The sequence below is a fragment of the Balaenoptera acutorostrata genome, chromosome 7 (genome assembly GCF_949987535.1).
Source record: "Balaenoptera acutorostrata chromosome 7, mBalAcu1.1, whole genome shotgun sequence".
NCBI lineage: Eukaryota > Metazoa > Chordata > Mammalia > Artiodactyla > Balaenopteridae > Balaenoptera > Balaenoptera acutorostrata.
This window is the reverse complement of record NC_080070.1, coordinates 38586123-38608716: the sequence shown is the minus strand read 5'-3', so window position 1 is coordinate 38608716 and position 22594 is coordinate 38586123. Positions and strand designations below refer to the sequence as shown.

The 22594-nt window shown below is 38.0% G+C and overlaps 1 protein-coding gene and 1 non-coding gene across 3 annotated transcripts in view; both read right to left on the bottom strand.

Moving 5' to 3' along the window:
* Window positions 1-22594, bottom strand: part of DOCK4 (dedicator of cytokinesis 4) — a 489751-nt gene that overhangs the window by 190053 nt on the left and 277104 nt on the right. For both annotated transcript variants that reach the window (XM_057550242.1, XM_057550243.1), the window contains exon 13: window positions 4793-4918. In XM_057550242.1, the coding sequence (XP_057406225.1) occupies window positions 4793-4918 (126 nt within the window). The remainder of the gene's footprint in view (window positions 1-4792; window positions 4919-22594) is intronic.
* Window positions 14652-14759, bottom strand: LOC114235632 (U6 spliceosomal RNA). Its single transcript, XR_003621757.1, has one exon. It is a non-coding gene; the product is annotated as a U6 spliceosomal RNA (small nuclear RNA).

The following is a 22594-nucleotide window of genomic DNA, read 5'->3' as shown; positions in this document are numbered from 1 at the left end:
ACACAATGGATAGAAGGTAGAGGGAGACGAGTTCAACATGAAAGAGGTCATTTTGAGAGAAGATGTAAGATGTGATGGTGTGATCTTGGCCATTATTAATACTCAAGTACAAGCCGGAAAACCATCCTCAGGGACCTCAGGAAAACATTCATGCACTGGACACATGGTTGAGCTGGATAGCCCTTCATGTGTGTAGCAGGCACCCCGTTACCTCCCCAAAGATGTCCAGGTCCTAATCCTGGGAACCTGTGAATAGATTACTTCACACAGCAAAAGGGACTTCGCAGATGTGATTAAGCTGACAATCTTGAGATGGGGAGATTTTCTTTGATTATCAGGGTGGGCTCAATATAATTACAAAGGTCCTTATAAGAGGGAGGCAGAAGGTCAGGGTCAGAGAAGGGGATATGATGAGAGAAGCAGAGGTTGAATGATGTTGGGCCATGAGCCAAGGAGTACAGGGGGTCTCCAGAAGCTGGCAAAGGCAAGGAAATGCATTCTCCTTCAGAGCCATCAGAAGAAATGCAGCCCTGCTGACACTCTGATACTAGCCCAGTGAGACTCATGCAAACTTCTGATCTCCGGAACTGTAAAATAGTGCATTTGCACTGTTATAAGCCACCCCATTTGTGACGATTTGTTACAGTAGCCATAGGAAGCTAATATAATATGCCATCCACACCTAGGCTTCTACTACATCAGGATACCTTCAGGGCAGCGGTGGAGGGGGGAGGGGCAGGGTAAGGGATAGGGGCAAGATTCACAAGTAACAGGAAATCAAGGCAGACCACACACAGGGAACAGTTATGCATGGGATGAAAAATTAACCTTGGATTTCTCACATAGAGTACACTTCAGTAAAACATATCTGTTCTCGTTTTTGTTTTGCTTTATTTTAAAAGAATACTCTGAGATGTTAAACTTTTGAGGGAGTAGCTTTTTAATTTCAGTTTATGACTATCAAGCACGCAATGGCAAATGATACAACAGCAGCCATGAAGGACTTTCCAGACAGTGGTGCAGAGACAGGAGCAGGGATGGGCTGCCCTTCACACTCTAGGACAACGCATGCATTTCTGGTATTGCCTGTTGGGGAAATCCTACACCCTTGGGCAAGTGGGGCATGTAAGCTTCATAATTTGGGGGCAGCAGCCTCTTCTCCAATGTGATCTGGGGCTGGGATCCAACCTCAGGGTGACACGCCTCCCCCTCTCTTTGGTCACTGTGGCATTCATTGGGTGAAAGACCACCACCCCTTGGTGGCATGATCAGGGGTTCAGATCTAAGCAGAGTAGTTGCACCTATATGATATGGAGGTCCAGTGACTTGGACTGGGACGTGGTGAGCTTTGGTTAGATTTAGGATATACTTTTAGGGAACATCAAATAAAGCAGGGTCCCACTTGCTTTCTCCAAAAGAAGGATTATTTGAGGCAATTCCATCTGGTGATGTACATGTCTCTGTCAGTAAGTGGTAAATAATAATAATATATATATATATTTAAAAGAATAAAATTATTTATCTTCTTAAATGGGAGGCAAACACCTCTACAACATACTTCTTACCCCAGTCTTGTAAATCACTATCTAGTCAACTTTGACCAAATAGAAATTTGACTTATTTGAACTACTGCCTAAAGACCAAAGGAAAAGGAGGCTTACTCTGGAAAATACTTGTAAAATAAACTTAAACAAATCTGGAAATCACTATCACAGCTACTACTGCTGGCAACCATTTGAAACACAGGCTCTGTTCATCGTTTTCAGTGTGAGCCTCTAGCCTCCAAATCTCAACCCTTCCCTCCCCTATCAGTCCACCACTTTTCCTTAATTCTTTTTAGGATTAGGAACTGCCAAGATGTATTAAAAGTGAATGCACTGGAGCGTATTAATTAGGGGTTCCTTAACAAAGAGGGATAGTTTTACTGGTTGATATGTGACAACAAGTCTCCAGGAGAGAGGGTACAGGTAGGGAAGATAAAGTAGGGAGACCATGATGATTGCCTAGAAAGAAGCATAAACTCAGAATAAGAATGGACCCTTAGGGTGGGAGGAGGATACCGCCTGACCTTCCATGACATTCCTGACACATCAGCCAGCTTTGTTCCAAAGCATCTGGTGGATGGAAACTTAGTCCTTCCTGATATTCAGCAACGGCTCAAGCTCTGCTTTGTGCAGTCTGTAAAGACATTTAGAGCTTGGCTGTCCAATCCCATAACGACTGCCACATGTGGCAACTGAGTCCTTGAAATGTGACTTGGCTGAAAAGAGATGTGCTGTAATGTATAGTAGTTACCAGCCTTCAAAGACTTAGGTTGAAATAGTGTAAAATAACTCATTATGAATTTTTTATATGGATTACCTATTAAAATGATATTTTGGATGTGTTGGGTAAATAAATAAAATATATTGTTAAAATTAATTTCATCTCTTTCTTCCTACTTTTTTAAAAATGGTTACTAGAAAAGTTAAAATTACATTTGTGGCTCGCACTGTATTTCAACTGGAGAGCACTGATTGAAACATTTTCACTGCCCTCCCTCTCATGGGCTCAGAGGCCAGACCATGGAGCTTTCTGCAGAGTTATTTGGTTCGTAGGTGGCAGTGATGGAGCTTCACAGAGGGTAACTTTTCTTCTTTGGAAACTGGGTACTCTAAGAAATAAAGTGCTGAATGACTGACCCTTAGCAACAGGAAGGGTTCAGAGGACTTCATGACAGGCCGAAAGCATATGGGCAGGTAGTCTCCTTATACCAGGTGACATTCCCGAGACCAGCCCATGCAAAAGCCAGACCAAGGGGAGAATCTCTGTTTCCACGGTTTTCCCATCCCAAAAAGAGTTTGGCATTGATGACATTCTGTGACCCTCAAGAAGAGTTTTGTGTACGTTCCTGTTAGTGTCAGGACCACAGATAATTCATTCTGCAGAAAGGCAGTAACTAAGTTAATGAAGGTCCTGTAGGTATAAACACGGGCTTCACCCATCCTGACCCCTATCACAATACTAACTCTGAAAGACAAGTCTAGAAAAACAAAAGAAAAACAAACAAACAAAAAAACCCATCATGCTAGCAGACTGTCAATACAACACTGGGATCAGAAATGCTGTTCACATATATTTTCTTATTGAAAACTCAGCTCAAGTTTTCATCAGAGCCACCAGTGAGAATTAACTGACAAGTCAAAATTCTAAAAAATAACAAAGGAAAACAAAACAATGGCTGTTATGTTTGCCAATGTAAAACATTCCAAAAGTTGCTTTCAGCTGTTTAAGTTAATACACACATCTTTCCCTTCTCCATCTACTTTGAAAGACTCAGAAGCCAAAGAAGAAAAAATGAGAGAAGAAAAAGAAGAAAGTGCTTTAAAAAAAATCTCTTGCAGTCTTGGGCACTGCAGACGTGTGTCTGGGAGGATTGATTGCCTGGTCAGCATGAACCTCGTCATTACAACGTGGTGTGGGAAAGGGACAGAAGCGAGTCTTATTCCACAGAAAGCTCATTTTCATCATTAAAGCCAGACAAGAGCTGCGTGAGCACAGCACACCCCAGACAATTATTCAGCCAGTGAAGTGTCATGTTGCTTGATATTTTTCCATTTCTCAATGATACTGCTCGGAGACCAAACTGAGGAATTCTTTTAGCAGCTGGCTGCATTCTGTTCTAAAATATGCTTTTTATATTAGATTTACCCATCAATTTGCTTCCCAGTGGGATGAAATTTTTTTCTTTTTTTGTTAAAGAGGAAATACCAGCTATTTATAGCAACTGAAGGGAATAATGAATGGTTGCAAGAGCCACTGAATAACATGCCGCCAAGTAAACAGTGCTGTAAACAGTCATTTTCGACAATAGTTAACAGAAGATGCTCAGGCAGACTGGGTCCCTAAGCTAGGTCAGGCCATCTCAGGAAACTTTCCAGGCTGTTCTCTTAGGCTTTCCTGCACGAATGAATTTCCGTCAGGAGATCACAAAATGCCGCGACGGTCAATGCCAGTCAGTTTCTGCATCATGGTAGGTCTTTATGGACAACAGTCCTACCATCAGTCTCATAACTGCACCAGGGGCTTGTCAGATGCAACTTCCATTGCTTGCTTTTTACACATGGGATTTAAACAGTGATTTAAAGGATCTCATTTCTAAAAATACTGTCGACAATTTGAGACTATTTGGTCTTTCTATTTTTTTTTTCTTGGTTGTGGAAAGTAGGATGTAGAGCCCTGAGAAAGACTATTACTTGGCATTTACTTTGATGGTGTGAATCTCCTTAACTTCTACCATTTCCACTCAGAAACAAACACTTTTTTGGAGTCTCTTTTGGTTGCTAATATAGATCTGATTTATATATACAAATAGAACTAGGAGATGTATAGAAATACATATGGCGTTTGCATATGGCTGCTTATTTATATACACATATACATACATATCTCTGGTGGAAAAATCCTCCAAAAAGGCTAACCATTGCTTAATAACTGTTCTTGCCAAAACCTGTAAGGATTTCCCCTAAATGACTTCAATAACACTTCCCACCAGAGGGTAAAATATTTTCTGTATTCAACTTCAGTTATCCTATTATGGTCATAATGAAATGCAACCATGACCCCCACAAGTTATCCACCCTAATATAATAAAAATGTAAAGATTTTTTTAAAAAAGAATTAAATACCTCATTTTATTCTTAAGCATGGCCCATTTGAACTCTTTGAAGCTGACAATTTGAAAAATTTCTCAAGCGTCAAAAGCAGACAAAGTAGCCATATTTCATCATGTAGTGCATCCCAAGTCACTTACCAGGCATAATAATATTAGAAAAACCCAACTTCCGGGTGATGGATACTCCATGAGAAAATACTGATGAGTATTCCCTTCTGATTTGTTCAATGTCTCCGTGCAAGAGTTGTAGGGAAACTGCTAAACCTATAACAAATGAGACCAGAGTTAAAAAAAGAAGGACAGAAACAGCATGAACAGAAACTGAAATTGTTTCAACAAGCCCAAATCTATGGTATCATTGTTTTAAACTGAAGATTAATATTCAGACAAAATTAACGGAATCTATAAGACAAATATCTAGAGAACACTTTTCCAACTTGACTACCTGAGTTTTTCCACTAACAAAGAAGGTTCCAAGAAGCTGGAAAAAACCTGAACAGAACACTAAGAAGAGGAAGTCTGGCTTCCAGTCCCATCACCCGCTTCTCCAGCGCCCTGCCAGACGGAAACACCCCTGCACCAACCTCATCCTAGCAAATGGCAGGGGCTATCCAGCCCTGGAAGACATTGATCTTAAAATGGGAGTGCTAATTTCTTTAAAACTCTATAAGGCCTGTGAATAATTACTTATCAAATATCATAAACATGAACACAAATCTAAAGACATAAAAATTCAAGGATCTTAAGGGTATTTAGAGATTTTTAAAAAAAATTTAAGAAAGGTGATTGTAATAAAACCAAGATTATATTCTTAATATTATATACAGTAGAAACTCATAATCACATTATTTTCTACTGAGCAGAATTGAGCAGGATGCAGGCCACTTTGATAAACAAGAGGGAATTTAGTCAGTAAAATAAAATTTTTTTGTTACCCCAATTATAGTGACATCACCACAGCAGGATATACTGAGGACATTGAATGATATGTTTTTCATACCTTATTCTCCCAACTCTAGCTATAGGAAAAAATTAATGTCCTATCTTTTTGAATACTTATGTTTGCCTATTTCCAACATGCTGCTTCTCTTTCAGTCTTTTAATTCCCTGTTCCTTTTTTCTTCTATTATTTTAAAACAAAAAAAGACAAAAAGAACAAGTCCCTCACTTACATTAGTGATAGAAAATGAAACCAGTCAAAGGTGACTTATTTTTTAAAAAACTTTCAATCATCATTAACCTGAACTCAATTTTAAAATGAATTTGGATGGTGGATCAAGAGAATGATAAATCTGTACTCCAAAGATCCTCCATCTACATCATTACTTATCACCCTTTTCACTCAGTAACATACATACTACTGTGCAAGTAGTCACTCCCAATTCCTAATGCACAGCATTACAATGCTATGTACAAACATACACCATAAGCATGGCAACAATCATGCTGGGATGCAACAGAAGTGCAAGACATTTGCCATGCATCTAGATTGGAATCTTCCTTTCACTTGTCTTCAGTAATATGAAGAAACAAACAACAACAAAAGTAGTGTTTTGTTGGTTTGTTTGCTTGCTTTTCAATAGAGTGGGTAAAACATCAGGAAAATTTGTTTTTTTAAAAAAGTACTAGGGGCTTCCCTGGTGGCGCAGTGGTTGAGAATCTGCCTGCCAATGCAGGGGACACGGGTTCGAGCCCTGGCCTGGGAAGATCCCACATGCCGCGGAGCGACTATGCCCGTGAGCCACAATTGCTGAGCCTGCGCGTCTGGAGCCTGTGCTCCGCAACAAGAGAGGCCACGATAGTGAGAGGCCCGTGCACCGCGATGAAGAGTGGCCCCCACTTGCCACAACTAGAGAAAGCCCTCGTGCAGAAACAAAGACCCAACACAGCCAGAAATAAATAAATACATAAATTAATTAATTAATTTAAAAAAAAAAAGTACTAGGCTCGGAGAGAAGATGGAGCCTTTCCTGGGGTTCGAATGTGACTTAGATGAGGCATACCCAAAAAGGCAATGACATAAGAAAAGAGGGTCAGGATGTAGCTGCATCACTGTGTCCTCTGGTGTGTGGATCTAATAGAATGTCGGTGTCAGAAAGTTGTGAGAATTAGATTAAATCTGGCAGGCACTCAGGAACTTTAATTAAATCTTCATCCTATTTTCACCTCACTATCCTTTAGCTCCCTCCCTGCCCCCAGCCCACATGAGATGGATGACTGAAGGTGACAGAGTGGAGGAGCGTCAGTCCTCCGATAGCCACATGGAATGAAGCAGGGGAGAATGAGCCATCTGGATGGTTTGATGCGGACAGCTTTGATGTGGTACTACTGGTTCCTTTTAAAACCCAGAGGCTGGTGAATGAAGATAAACTAACACATGTTATAATCCATCTGTCCCAGCAGCTATTTCTTCCTGCCTCACGCTCTCCCAGTACCCCCACCTCATTACTGGTGTCTCTGTTCTCCTCCTACTTCTGTCCTTTTGCCTTCAAAACACTCACCCACACTGTCACCATCATCATGAACATCAGCAGAAGCTGATATTTGTAGAATAGCAGTGTGTGCCAGACACAGTACATAATAACCATCCCTCCTGCTGGATAGAACACTGTTCTAGTACCCCAGGACACTATAAGCAATGCTTTCAAATAGAGAATCACAAGCACTAAACAAAATTCTTGAGGTCCTGTGATGTTTTGCAAGGACAGATCATTTTACTAGAACTTCTCATCAAAGGACCTGATCAGAGATACTAGCAACCTTATGTGGTATGTACAATGTATGAAAAGAACTAAACAGTAATGAAAAAACAAAGAGATCATGCCATTCAGGGTAGAGACTGGAGGAAGGAAATTGACCAGGATTCTTGTTTTGCCCTGTTGGAGCCAGAATTCATTTAACCATCAGTGATTTATTTTATTTTATTTTTTACATAAGTTGAATACAGAGGATAAGACAATGAGAAAAGAAAGGCATTCAATCCATGTGAATTCTAAAGACAAAGATAGGAAATAGAGAAAAAATATGTTTTGTGGAAAGACAGATAGATGAAAGCATGAACAAAGAAATGCATCAATGTTCTCGAGACAGCCAGAGACATTGAGATGAGAGAAGGCAAGAGGATAGAGAGGACCCAAGTAGAAGACAACAGACAGAAAGGAGCCAGCTAATGGATAACTGAAGGCAATGAGGAAGTGATGGGGGAAAACAGACAAAATAGTAGAGGGGAAAAAGGAAAACTAGGCATTCAACAGTTGAATGCATCCTAAAATTTGGTTAGAAGATATGGTAGTTTTCAATCTGAAGGTTTAGAAAGATACAGATGAAAGCCCCAGGCATAATGATTTCATTTGTCTGGCCTACTGATATCAATTTGGAGGGGAAGGTATTGTTGAAGTGACCTAATTTCTTCAGAATGAAGAACTCACCGAGAATCAAGAACTGGAAAGGTCAAGTGGGCCAAGGGCTTGACCACAATGTACTTGGCTCTTCCCAAATCATCAATTCAATTTCCATAAAAAACCCCAACACTTAACAAAGAAACATCAAAGAGGGGGTGTACTTTCAGGAAGACAAAGAAACATGACATAGTAGTGAATCTACAGGGACCAGCCCACCAAGAGCCACTGCAATACTAATGAAAGTAAGACGCACACACATAAGTAGAATATGAAGCAGCAAGGGTTAAGTGCATGATAGGAATACTAAAATAAGGAAAAATTATGACTGATTGAGGGAATTTGAAAGTGCAGGGAAGATTTTATTTTTAAACTGGGAGTTATGACAACCAATAAGCTAAAAAATTAGGTTAAAATTTTAATTTCACAAAATAGATCAATAATGTTCCACAACCCATTTTTTTCTTGCTGTTAATATAAATGCCAAAAATGAAATGGCTAAGGGAGAAATGTTCCTCTTATTAGAAGAAACAATCATGAAACAAAACTTTAAAAAATCAGTCTAGATGTTTAAGACCCAATTACAAAGATTTGATATCTAATTTTAAACAGAGGCATAGTCATTAATTAATCTAGAGTCACAAAACAACATTTTTTCATGATTAAACTCAGCTTACGGAGCAGAACTACAGGAAAGAAAGGCTTGGTATCTGTTAAACCAAATGTGGTTGATTCTTCGTAACTCTAATTTCTTAGGAATCGGAGCTAACTCACTCTATAAGATGATTCTTTTTAAATTCATGAAATTCTGTACTTTTACATAAAAAAAGGCAAGCACAGCATGATTTATTAAGTAGCAGGCAAAATTAATTTTAGACTAGATCAGCCATTTTGCCACCAATGAACCAAATAACACATAGCTGCAAATGTATAGCAACACAAAAATGGAAAATAGTGACAAATATATTTGATAAATACATGTTGTAATTAAGTGTGCAGTTTAAGAAGTCTATCATACAGCATCATGACCCTGTCTCAATGTTTACTTCTCTGTGCTTTGGTCTCCACATCTGTAAAATAAAGATGATAATGATACCAACTCCATAAAATACTTTGGGCAATACCTGGTACAAAGGAAGTGCTCAAAAATGTTAGCAGCTGCTACTACAACTACCACTGCCACTGCTGTTATATCACATTATTCTTTCTCTTTGCAGTTGTGCTCATTTAGTATTTAAGCAGTGCGCTAATTTTTCTTCAATGACTTCTTCTTTAAAACAATTTTAGAAATTCTATTTAGTTCTTTCTAACCACTAGAAGCTAAGCACCAAGAGGACAAAGATTTGTATTTGCTTTCTTAAATGCTGTATTACTAGTGCCTTGAATAATGCAGACATATAGATGTTCAATATTTTTTTGATGCATGAATTTGAAACTCTCCTTGTTCATTTTTTCATGTTTTCTTTTTCATTATGAACCTATTTTTCTACCTTTTATTTAGTCTTTTCCTGATAGTTTATTATCTGAACTTCTAGGAGATATGGCTTAGAGAAAATACAAGTAATGCTTAGAAGTAAGTCCTCTAATACTGGGCTTGAAAGAACTGTTCTCTGTTTTAAAAAGGTGATGAGAGTACATGATTCTCTGGTGAGATAGAAACTCCAAGCTTAAGCCACTGAATTTAAATTAACTCAGTAGTTTGGAAAAATCCATAGCTATGAAATCCAAGGTAAGTAACGGGTCCCAGTTGAGTAGCCTGAAAACAGTAAATGTATAATCACTCCATACTGCCACTTTCATACCCACGGTACATAGGATTCCTATGAAAAAAAGCAACACCCACTGAAGTTGAGTCACAATAAAATGATAGCTAAAAACAACAATCAATCATGAAACAATCAGCAATGAGGGAGAGGGAGCAGATATAACAAATCATGTCTTGACTTCCATGAGACGTTTAAAACTTAAGTCCCCAGTCGTCAGGGCCTATATTCACACCCCCCTTTCCTGTTGGAGTGCCTATTTGAGTGTTTCCCCTTCTGGTATGGAGCTCCCTCTTAATGTCAGCAAGATGCCCCTTCGTTTCCTTGAAGCTTCATTTTCTATTTCTTACCACGTCTTAGTTGTAATTTATCCAGCATTTTTATGTGTTTGAAGGGGAGATTACAAGAGTCAGTCTACCATGTTTCAAAAGCCAATTTATTTTAAAATCCTTGAAATCCCTATTGTTTTACAATAACACAAGCAGTCTTTGAAGAATATATAATAGTGTGTCTTCAGTGCACAATTAAATTGTAATTGTAAATGGGTAAATTAATTAACCGAGCAAAAATTTACTCTACTTATATAGTATTTAAGAACTATCAATCTCATCAATATTTAATTCAAAAACTGTCCTTTGCTTCAAAAAATGTGCAAATGTGCCAAATTAAAGTATAAAATAAAGTCACAATATTGATTAAATAACTGACTTAAATGTAAAAAGTACTTAACATTACACGATTACATTTTTCTTTTTAATTCTCCTGAGTTTCTATACAAGTATAGAAGAAAAATGGTAGAATATTAAAGTATATGTTCTAAAAATACATGTGCTAAAACATCTGAGCTAAGAATAGATGTGCTAATAGTGCAAAAATATTTTCACAAGTGGGATATCTAAAGGTCATATCACAAACCCAAACTAATAACAAACAAATCCCTGAAGTGACCTATGGGGGAGGAAACAAAGAATACAGTTCGCATATATCTATTAATCCTTACTCATTTAATTTTCTCAATCAGAATTTTCATGAAGTTTGATGATCAAACTGAAATGGTCTTTTCTTTCCATTTTCAGCATTTAAAAATATCTACATGCTAAGAAAAGACCAAAAAAATTGCTTCATTTACTTTTTCTCAAAATAAAGTGTCAAATAGAGAACGCTGAATTAGGCTCTTCATCTCAACTCAGCCAGAATATTCTAAAGTTTAAGAAAACTCATTTTAGAAAATGGGAGTATTTGAACAAGACTAAAAAGATTTGAAAAAAAAATCATCATATATAACATGGCAAAATCTAAATGAAAAAAGGCAGGGAATAATTTATCAAAGGAGGTCATTTTTTTTAAGAACTGAGTAGGGAGAGGACACACAAAATACAGCAGGGAGTTGTGAGCAAAGACAGAAACACATAGAATGGGTAAAAGAAATGTCTTTGCCCTGTTTTGTTTTGAAATCACTGAGATCTTCTGATTCCTAGTAAAATTACTGAAGGCTGTATCACTAGTTCGATTTCTAATAAAACTGTCATAAAGGCATTCACTTCTGGGGTATGAACATTTACAGTATCACAACTCTGTGTGGCTACTAATACCACAATCCAAAGAGGGTTATGTTGGGCTGAAGGCAGAGTGTAGGGAGAGACAATGAAAGGGAGATTGGGCCAGATCTGGGAAGCTTGCCTTGCAACACCACAGGAAGGGGCCAAGCTGGCATCACAAGTTGATGAATCAATAAAACTTGAAATGGGGCATGAGATGGAGAACAGATTTTTATTTGGGAAAGAGGATTCTGGCAGTACAACAGAGGAAGATTTGGCAGGATACATATTACGGATAAATTTAACAGTCTAGGTGAGAATTAGAGAGGGATTAAACTTAATATCATAAGTAATTATAGAGGATGAGAAATAACTTCAGCAATTATCGTGAGTACACAGAAACTGTGAAAGCAAAACTACGTTCTAAAACCAGTCTCTTCCACTCAATCCCCAAACAATTTCTTCATCTTTTTTCCACTTTTATTAATTAATACTGCAATTTTGAATCTACAGCTTCCAAACTTTTCAAAAATCTTTGATTTTTGTCTTTGATGTCCTCAATAAACTGTCCCAGGTTTTATTCCAAAATGACCATCTCAGCTGCTTTTTTTTTTTTTAATTAATTTATTTAATTTATTTATTTTTGGCTGTGTTGGGTCTTTGTTGCTGTGCATGGGCTTTCTCTAGTTGCGGTGAGCGGGGGCTACTCTTCGCTGCGGTGCGCGGGCCTCTCATTGCGATGGCTTCTCTTGTTGCGGAGCATGGTCTCTAGGCACGTGGGCTTCAGTAGTTGTGGCTCCCGGGCTCTAGAGCGCAGGCTCAGTAGTTGTGGTGCACGGGCTTAGTTGCTCCGCGGCATGTGGGATCTTCCCAGACCAGGGCTCGAACCCACGTCCCCTGCATCAGCAGGCAGATTCTTAACCACTGCGCCACCAGGGAAGCCCTCAGCTGCTTTTTATTTTGTTAATGTGGCAAAATTCATTAAAAAGCTCACATTCTCCCTTAATAATCCCATTTCTAAGGCTTTTAAAAAATTTTTTATTGTAGTTGATTTACAATGTTGTGTTAGTTTCAGGTGTACAGCAAAGTGAATCAGTTATACATATACATATATCCACTCATTTTTTAGACTCTTTTCCCATATAGGCCATTAAGAGTATTGAGTAGAGTTCCCTGTGCTATACAGTAGGTTCTTATTAGTTACTTATTTTACATACAGTAGTGTGTATATGTCAATCCCAATCTCCCAATTTATCCCTCCTCCACTCTAAGGCTTTATTTTAAAGACATATTCCAAAATACAGCAGACGTTCCTCACATTATTACTTATAAATGTGAAAAACTCCAAAGCATTTAAGAGTCCAACAGTGAGGGTTGGACACATAAATTAGGGCCTTAAATCTCAAAGCTAGGAAAATAATGCAACCTCCTTAGGACCCAGTAAATTTTTTTACCTTCTAATTTTTTTTTCCTATTTGGTAGTAGGAAACCAAAGAAACAAACTTGAGGCAAACATCTGATAATTGTGTTTTTTATTCATTTGTGAAATAGATACTGAGTGTCTGTTAAACATTGGGAATTTTAAAATTTAACTAGATTTAAAAAAATTTTTTAAGTCGTACATGCATACATACAAAAGGTTCTATTATGGAGGAAAATGTACTTCCCTACCTCAGTTACTGAGTTCTGTTTACTAGAATTAATCAATGTTTACAACTTCTTGAGTATCCTACCACAATTTTCCTCTTTTAATTGTGATAACTGTTATAAAGAAGATAAACCAGAGACTGAGATAAAAATAATAAAGGCAAAGTGGTTATAGAAGGCATTTCTGAGAGAGTAACATTCAAGCTTGGAAACAGAAAAAAATGGCAATGCAAAAGATGGGGAGACGATGCACCAGGAAGAGAAAAGAGCCCGTGCAAAGGTCCTGCAACAGGAAAAAGCTTGGGGTGATGGAGAAACTGGAGGAAGGCCACTGGGTCTGAAGCAAGAGGAGTCGAATGAGGCTGGAGGGGAGGCAGGAAAGAAAAGCAGCAGTCATGGAAGCCATAATTAATTACTCTTATTCTAAATGCAAAAAGAAGCCATTGGAGAATTTTAAGTAAAGGAAACATGATCCAATTGGTGTTTTAAGAAAGTATTCTTAGGGTTGCCTGGAAAATGGGATTAGAATGAGGAAGAGTGAAACTGATGAGTGATTGAGCTTCTTGGATGTGTAGATTAACGTTTTCATCAAATTTGGAAAGTTTTTTGTCAATAGTTTTTTTTTTGTTGTTATTTATTGTAGCGTTTTATTTATAACTTAAAGCCTGGCATGGTTTGGGTCTTATATGTATATTTTTCTTGTAGTCTGTCTCTGCTTACTGATTTCTTTTTTTTATTTTTATTTATTTTTATTTTTTTGTCAATATTTTTAAAAATATGTTTCCTGCTCCTTTCTATCTCTCCTTTCCTTCTGGTACTCTCATGTTATACATGTTGGTGTGCCTGGTGGGATTTTTCTGAGGTTCTGTTCATTTTTCTTCTTTTTCTTTCTTTTCTGAGGAAAACCAATTTTTCCCCCAAAATCTCCACTGTTTTCAAGAGTTCCTATAGGCTTAAATTTCTGCAGACTCTGTTTCAAATAAAATCATTTTCTTTCAGCAGAGCTTGTGAGTTTTCTCTCTTTATGGACTGCCTCTTCCCTGGGCCAAGTCTCTGACCCACTGCTCCAGAGCTGGAGGTGGGTCCATTCTTTAGAGTGACACCCATGCTTTATGAGCCAGTGCTAGGCTGGGCCAGTAACCTCTGGTCTCCTCATGTGGAACCTCTGCCCAGTGAGTGAGCTGGGGCAAGGGTAATTGATGCCCCAATATTCTTGGCTTGCTATATCTACGATGGACCCTCTGCCCTATGAGTGGGGTGGGGTGGTAGAAGGGAGCCCCCAGCCTTTTAACCACTTTTGCCAGGAATTCAGCCTCTGCAACTCAGAACTAATGGAGATGAGAAACACTGGAGGCCTTCACCTCTTGGTCAGATGCAGTATCCCTTGATTGAGAGCTGAGGGGAGAAGCAGCCCCATCTTCTTGGCCACAAGTGCCTAGAGGAGAACTTCCATCACACTGAGCAGGGGCAGTAGGGAGGGAGGAAGTGGGCTGTGGCACAAGTGTCACCCACTTTCTCTGTTCTTATCAAGATTTAGTGTTATTCTTTTTTGTTGTTTTTAACATCTTTATTGGAGTAAAATTGCTTTACAATGGTGTGTTAGTTTCTGCTTTATAACACAGTGAATCAGCTATACAGGTACATATATCCCAAAAATATGGAACGCTTCACGAATTTGCGTGTCATCCTTGCACAGGGGCCATGCTAATCTTCTCTGTATCGTTCCAATTTTTAGTATATGTGCTGCCGAAGCGAGCACAAGATTTAGTATTATTCTTGAATAAGTATTTCTTCATTTGCTGTATGCGCTTAAGAAAATTTTCAGACTTTAATGCTTTTTAAAAGTATGATCTTTACCAGTTATAGTTTTTCCAATTTTGAGCGGTTTCATGCAGCTCCTCGTGCTGCTGTTCTGGGGCAAAACTCTAAAAACACTATTTCTTGACAGTACTTGCATACTTTGTGTTCGGAAGGTAGGGGACTAAGGGTAAAACATAACTGCTAGGATTTCTAAACTTGAACCACAAAATTACTAACATCGTGAGGTGTCAGCAAAACTTCCTAAAGATGATATTATTAGAGTCTGTCATAAATTCATCTTCAGTAAAATTTGTTCTTTTCTGAAATCCTAAGACCTCATTATTATCAGAGCAAGAATTTTTACTTCTCTTGCCTTCTATGTGCTTGATTTACAAAATCTGTCATCTGAGTTTTGCTTTGGGTACTAGAATATTCTATATTGTGTCTATAAGGTAAGGAAATTGACTTTTAAAATAAAACACCAGAAGGATATATAACTTTCAGGGGTACATCCTGGCTGCATCAAACAGTAAAATCCTGAAGGGATGAGGCGAGGTGTTTACACAGGGAGGTCAGGGACAGGGTCTGAGGGTCTCTGGAACAGAGGGAAGAAAGGAAGCCAAATGTCTGGTAGGAGTGGCTCAAGTGAGACAAGACTGTTGGAAAATGAGTCAACTGAGGAAAACCCAGAAGCATTAGGAAGAGATGAGAGTGTAGAAATGGGCCAGGTTAGATGAAGAAATAAAGTGGGAGCTGTGACAGCACTCTAGGCCTACTGAAATGTGTGTTCATTATATGAAGGAGGCCACCAAGCTGCTCAAAGCCTCTCTCCAGCAGGACCAGATTACCCAAAGGACAAGTGTTCTTTAACATTTCTTTCTTTCTTTTTGGTTAAACAAAGGCATTTAAAATAATTCTTAAGGATCTGATCTAACAAACTAAGAACTTGGATATAAGAATGCATTTTATAGAGAATTACACAACTTTATGGATATGTTCCATGTCTCAATATATGTAAATATAGCATCAGTTTACAAAGAACAAAGTTTTCCATCGCCAGAGGTTTTCCAATTATAAGCATTCAAATGCATGGAACATATTTGTTTTTTTAAAAAAATACAGTTTGGCAGATAGCCTCAGAAGTGTTTTAGCCTAAAAAAGATGTTTGGTGGCTTACTTGGTGTGACTAAGGCCATCCTCCCAGCACTGGCTTCCTCCTCGTTTTGTACAAAATCTCTATGATCTATGAACTCTGCAGCAAAGGCAAATATTATAAACACTACCAGCATCCTCACCTTCCCCATGATCATTTTTTTTTTTTTTTTTAAAGTTTTTACTTGATTTTATTTATTTATTTATTTATTTTTGACTGTGTTGGGTCTTCGGTTCGTGCGAGGGCTTTCTCCAGTTGCGGCAAGCGGGGGCCACTCTTCATCGCGGTGCGGGGACCGCTCTTCATCGCGGTGCGCGGGCCTTTCTCTATCGCGGCCCCTCCCGTCGCGGGGCACAGGCTCCAGACGCGCAGGCTCAGCAATTGTGGCTCACGGGCCCAGCTGCTCCGTGGCATGTGGGATCTTCCCAGACCAGGGCTCGAACCCGTGTCCCCTGCATTAGCAGGCAGATTCTCAACCACTGCGCCACCAGGGAAGCCCCCCCATGATCATTTTAATAATGGAGTTAATCTTATTCGAACTTCTTTAAACTCCACTACCATTAAACTGTTTTCCACTAAATCTATGGCATAATTCTATATCATATATTAACACATATATGTGGAATCTAAAAAAATGGTGCAGATGAACTGGTCTGCAAGGCAGAAATAGAAACACAGATGTAGAGAACAGACATATGGACACCAAGGAGGGAAAGCCGGGGCAGGGAGTGGGATGAATTGGGAGATTGGGATTGACATATATACACTAATATGTATAAAATAGATAACTAATAAGAACCTGCTGTATAGCACAGGGAACTCTACTTCACTTCGCTGTACAGTAGAAACACAACATTGTAAAACAACTATACCCAAATAAAAGAAAAATTAAAAAAAAAGACCTTTAACATTTTCATATTGAAAACCTAGACACTTACGTGATTAATGTTGCGACTGCTCAAATTTGGGGATGTATCTCCTCTTTCTGATGCACTTTAAAAGCCAATTTAAAGTTAAAAAAAAATTACTCTCCTTTCTAAAGAATCACACCTTGATTTCTGATTTTCAGCCAGTATTATTTAATTTGTGAATATGCCTATTACTGACCATTTAAACTGTTTGATGAAATAAAAATTCATATTTTAAGGCAAGACAAGAAAACCTTAAACATAAAATTTTTCTCTGCCCTTTTGGGCTTCTGCCCTCCCCTCTGGCTTGCACTGTGCATCTGCATTATGTGTTAATAAGACCTCCCCAATGGCAGAAATAACTGTTCAACCATGAAGATCAATTTTTCTTCTTCTGGTGCCAGCCATGTAACTCCTTAGAAGATAACATTCTCTTCTCAGTCCTGTAAGGCACCCAACACTCGCCTTGTGTGTGTAGATATCTTTGGTGAATTTTATGTACAGTGCCAATATATTATTTCTTTTAAAGAGAGCAATTGGTGAAGAACAAACTGGTCAGACAACCTGGGCTGAACCTAATTGAAATTCTTAGCTTAAATACTTACTAATGATCTTATTAATGTTATTAGCTATCCTACTTCTATTTTGTCTATTTCACAAGATTATTGTTTCTTGCATTACCAAATGCATGACTGAGCCTCAGATAAAATTAATGATGATTAGGAGACTTGAAACAATTGACTAAACATATAGTCCCACAAGATCAAGGATTGAAATAGTGTAACGATAGACATGGGAAGAAGCAACAAGAGGGAACCATGTCCTGGACCACAACAGACTAGTAAGACAGGCGGTCAAGAGGATTTTTGCTACTGTTAACAGGACCTAGACCAGGAATAGTACACTGAGTGGCCCATCAACAAAATCTTCGCCTGTCCTGGGAATAAGCATTCCTAGGACTGTGGGACAAACTGGTCACAAAATGCCCCCCAAACCTTGGTTGAAATTAAGACTGAAAGGGAAAGAATTATAAAATAAAGAATGTTGCCCACCATCCTGTTCTACAATAATCAAGTCATTAGCCACTGCAGTTGCTGACCTACAGTACAGGGTGAAGATAAAGATGAGGTACTCTGTGCTCTGGGAAAACTAGCAGAACTGGCCCTCACAGAGTTAGATATTTTCAGGAGAAAACTTTATGAACCCAATTTCTTGCATCTTCCCATACTTAGAAAAGTACCATTGACTAAGATATCATTACCTCAAGAGCAACAGTAACCTTCTACCCAGATGCTTAATTGCATATACCCATTTGTCAACGGGTATATGCAATACGTATAGTGCATATACCCATTTGTCAACGGGTATATGCAATATGTATAGTGCATATACATATTGATATATATATGTGTGTATATATAGATAGATAGATAAATATGTAATATATCACTTACATAATGGCCTCCCCCTTTACCCCTTCAGAACAGTACTCAGAACTCTCTGAGAGACTATCTCCTGGGTTATAATCCTCAGGTTGGCTCAAATAAAATTTTCCATTTCTTTTTTATTTTTATTTTTTTATTTTATTTTTTTATGATTAGGATTTTTTAACATCTTTATTGGAGTGTAATTGTTTTACATTGTTGTGTTAGTTGCAGCTGTATAATAAAGTGAATCAGCTATATGTATACATATCCCCTCCCTCTTGCATCTCCCTCCCACCCTCCCTATCCCACCTCTCTAGGTGGTCACAAAGCACCGAGATGACCTCCCTGTGCTATGCAGCTGCTTCCCACTAGCTATCTATTTTACATTTGGTAGTGTATATATGTCAATGCCACTCTCTGACTTCGTCCCAGCTTACCCTTCCCCCTCCCCGTGTCCTCAAGTCCATTCTCTACATCTGGGTCTTTATTCCTGTCCTGCCACTACGTTCTTCAGAACCACTTTTGTTTTTTTAGATTCTATATATATGTGTTAGAATACAGTATTTGTTTTTCTCTTTCTGACTTACTTCACTCTGTATGACAGACTCTAGGTCCATCCACCTCACTACAAATAATTCAATTTCGTTTCTTTTTATGGCTGAGTAATATTCCATTGTATATATGTGCCACATCTTCTTCATCCATTCATCGGTCGATGGACACTTAAGTGCTGCAATGAACATTGTGGTACATGACTCTTTTTGAATTATGGTTTTCTCAGGGTATATGCCCAGTAGTGGGATTGCTGGGTCATATAGTAGTTCTATTTTTAGTTTTTTAAGGAACCTCCATACTGTTCTCCATAGAGGCTGTATCAATTTACATTCCCACCAACAGTGCAAGAGTGTTCCCTTTTCTCCACACCCTCTCCAGTACTTACTGTTTGTAGATTTTTTGATGATGGCCATTCTGACTGGTGTGAGGTGATTCCTCATTGTAGTTTTGATTTGCATTTCTCTAATGATTAGTGATATTGAGCATCCTTTCATGTGTTTGTTGGCAATCTGTATATCTTCTTTGGAGAAATGTCTATTTAGGTCTTCTGCCCATTTTTGGATTGGGTTGTTTGTTTTTTTTGATATTGAGCTGCATGAGCTGCTAGTATATTTTGGAGATTAATCCTTTGTCAGTTGCTTTATTTGAAAATATTTCCTCCCATTCTGAGGGTTGTATTTTCGTCTTGTTTATGGTTTCCTTTGCCATGCAAAAGCTTTTAAGTTTCATTAGGTCCCATTTGTTTTTGTTTTTATTTCCATTACTCTAGGAGGTGGGTCAAAAAGGAGCTTGCTGTGATTTATGTCAAACAGTGTTCTGCCTATGTTTTCCTCTAAGAGTTTTATAGTCTGGCCTTACATTTAAGTCTTTAATCTTATTTTTGTGTACGGTGTTAGGCAGTGTTCTAATTGCATTCTTTTATATGTAGCTGTGCAGTTTTCCCAGCACCACTTTTTGAAGAGACTGTCTTTTCTCCATTGTATATCCTTGCCTCCTTTGTCATAGATTAGTTGACCACAGGTGCGTGGGTTTATCTCTGGGCTTTCTATCCTGTTCCATTGATCAATATTTCTGTTTTCTGCCAGTACCATATTGTCTTGATTACTGTAGCTTTGTAGTATAGTCTGAAGTCAGGGAGCCTGATTCCTCCAGCTCCGTTTTTCTTTCTCAAGATTGCTTTGGCTATTCGGAGTCTTTTTTTTCCATACAAATTGTGAAATTTTTTGTTCTAGTTCTGTGAAAAATGCCATTGGCAGTTTGATAGGGATTGCATTCAATCTGTAGATTGCTTTCGGTAGTATAGTTATTTTCACAGTGTTGATTCTTCCAATGCAAGAACATGGTATATCTCTCCATCTGTTTGTATCATCTTTAATTTCTTTCATCAGTGTCTTATAGTTTTCTGCTTATACGTCTTTTGTCTCCTTAGGTAGGTTTATTCCTAGGAATTTTATTCTTTTTGTTGCAATGGTAAATGGGAGTATTTCCTTAATTTCTCTTTCAGATTTTTCATCAATAGTGTATAGGAGTGCAAGAGATTGCTGTGCATTAATTTTGTATCCTGCTACTTTACCAAATTCACTGATTAGCTCTAGTAGTTTTCTGGTAGCATCATTAGGATTCTCTATGTACAGTATCATGTCATCTGCAAACAGTAACAGTTTTACTTCTTCTTTTCTGATTTGAATTTCTTTTATTTCTTGTTATTCTCTGATTGCTGTGGTTAAAACTTCCAAAACTATGTTGAATAACAGTGGTGAGAGTGGGCAACCTTGTCCTGTTCCTGATCTTAGTGGAAATGGTTTCAGTTTTTCACCATTGAGAATGATGTTGGCTGTGGGTTTGTCATATATGGCCTTTATTATGTTGAGGAAAGTTCCCTCTATGCCTATTTTCTGGAGGGTTTTTATCATGCATGGGTATTGAATTTTGTCAAAATCTTTTTCTGCATCTATTGAGATGATCATATGGTTTTTATCCTTCAATTTAAGATGGTGTATCACATTGATTGATTTGTGTATATTTTAGAATCCTTGCATTCCTGGGATAAACCCCACTTGATCATGGTGTGTGATCCTTTTAATGTGCTGCTGGATTCCGTTTGCTAGTATTTGTTGAGGTTTTTTGAATCTATGTTCAACAGTGATATTGGTCTGTAGTATTCTTTTTTTGTGGCTTCTTTGTCTGGTTTTGGTATCGGGGTGATGTTGGCCTCGGAGAATGAGTTTGGGAGTGTTCCTCCCTCTGCTATATTTTGGAAGAGTTTGAGAAGGATAGGTGTTAGCTCTTCTCTGAATGTGTGATAGAATTTGCCTGTGAAGCCATCTGGTCCTGGGCTTTTGTTTGTTGGAATATTTTTAATCACAGTCTCAATTTCAGTGCTTGTGATTGGTCTGTTTATATTTTCTGTTTCTTCCTGGTTCAGTCTCAGAAGGCTGTGCTTTTGCAAGAATTTGTCTATTTCTTCCAGGTTTTCCATTTTATTGGCATATAGTTGCTTGTAGTAATCTCTCATGATCCTTTGTATTTCTGCAGTTTCATTTTTTACTTCTCCTTTTTCACTTCTAATTCTGTTGATTTGAGTCTTCTCCCTTTTTTTCCTGATGAGTCTGGCTAATGGTTTATCAATTTTGTTTATCTTCTCAAAGAATCAGCTTTTAGTTTAATTGATCTTTCCTGTCATTTCCTTCATTTCGGTTTCATTTATTTCTGATCTGATCCTTATGATTTCTTTCCTTCTGCTAACTTTGAGGGGTTTTTTGTTCTTCTTTCTCTAATTGCTTCAGGTGTAAGTTTAGGTTATTTATTTGAGATTTTTCTTGTTTCTTGAGGTAGGACTGTATTGCTATAAACTTCCCTCTTTGAACTGCTTTTGCTGCATGCCATAGGTTTTGGGCCATCGTGTTTTCATTGTCAGTTGTTTCTAGGTATTTTCTGATTTCCTGTTTGATTTCTTCAGTGATCTCTTGGTTATGTAGGAGCGTATTGTTTAGCCTCCATGAGTTTGTATTTTTTACAGATCTTTTCCTGTAATTGATATCTAGTTTCACAGCATTGTCGTTGGAAAAGATACTTGATACAATTTCAAGTTTATTGAATTTACCAAGGCTTGATTTGTGGCCCAATACATGATCTATCCTGGAGAATATTCCATGAGCACTTGAGAATAAAGTGTATTCTGTGGTTTTTGGATGGAATGTCCTATAAATATCAATTAAGTCCATCTTGTTTAATGTATCATTTAAAGCTTGTGTCTCCTTATTTATTTTCATTTTGGTTAATCTGTCCATTGGTTAAAGTGGGGGCTTAAAGTCCCCTACTATGATTGTGTTACTGTCGATTCCCCTTTTATGGCTGTTAGCATTTGCATGTATTGAGGTGCACCTATGTTGGGTGCATAAATATTTACAATTGTTATATCTTCTTGGATTGATCTCTTGATCATTATGTAGTGTCCTTCTTTGTCTCTTGTAATACTCTTTATTTTAAAGTCTATTTTGTCTGATATGAGAATTGCTACTGCAGCTTTCTTTTGATTTCCATTTGCATGGAATATCTTCTCCCATCCCCTCACTTTCAGTCTGTATGTGTCCCTAGGTCTGAAGTGGGTCTCTTGTAGACAGCATATGTACGGGTCTTGTTTTTGTATCCATTCAGCCAGTCTATGTCTTTTGGTTGGAGCATTTAATCCATTTACATTTAAGGTAATTATCAATATGTATGTTCCTATTATCATTTTCTTAATTGTTTT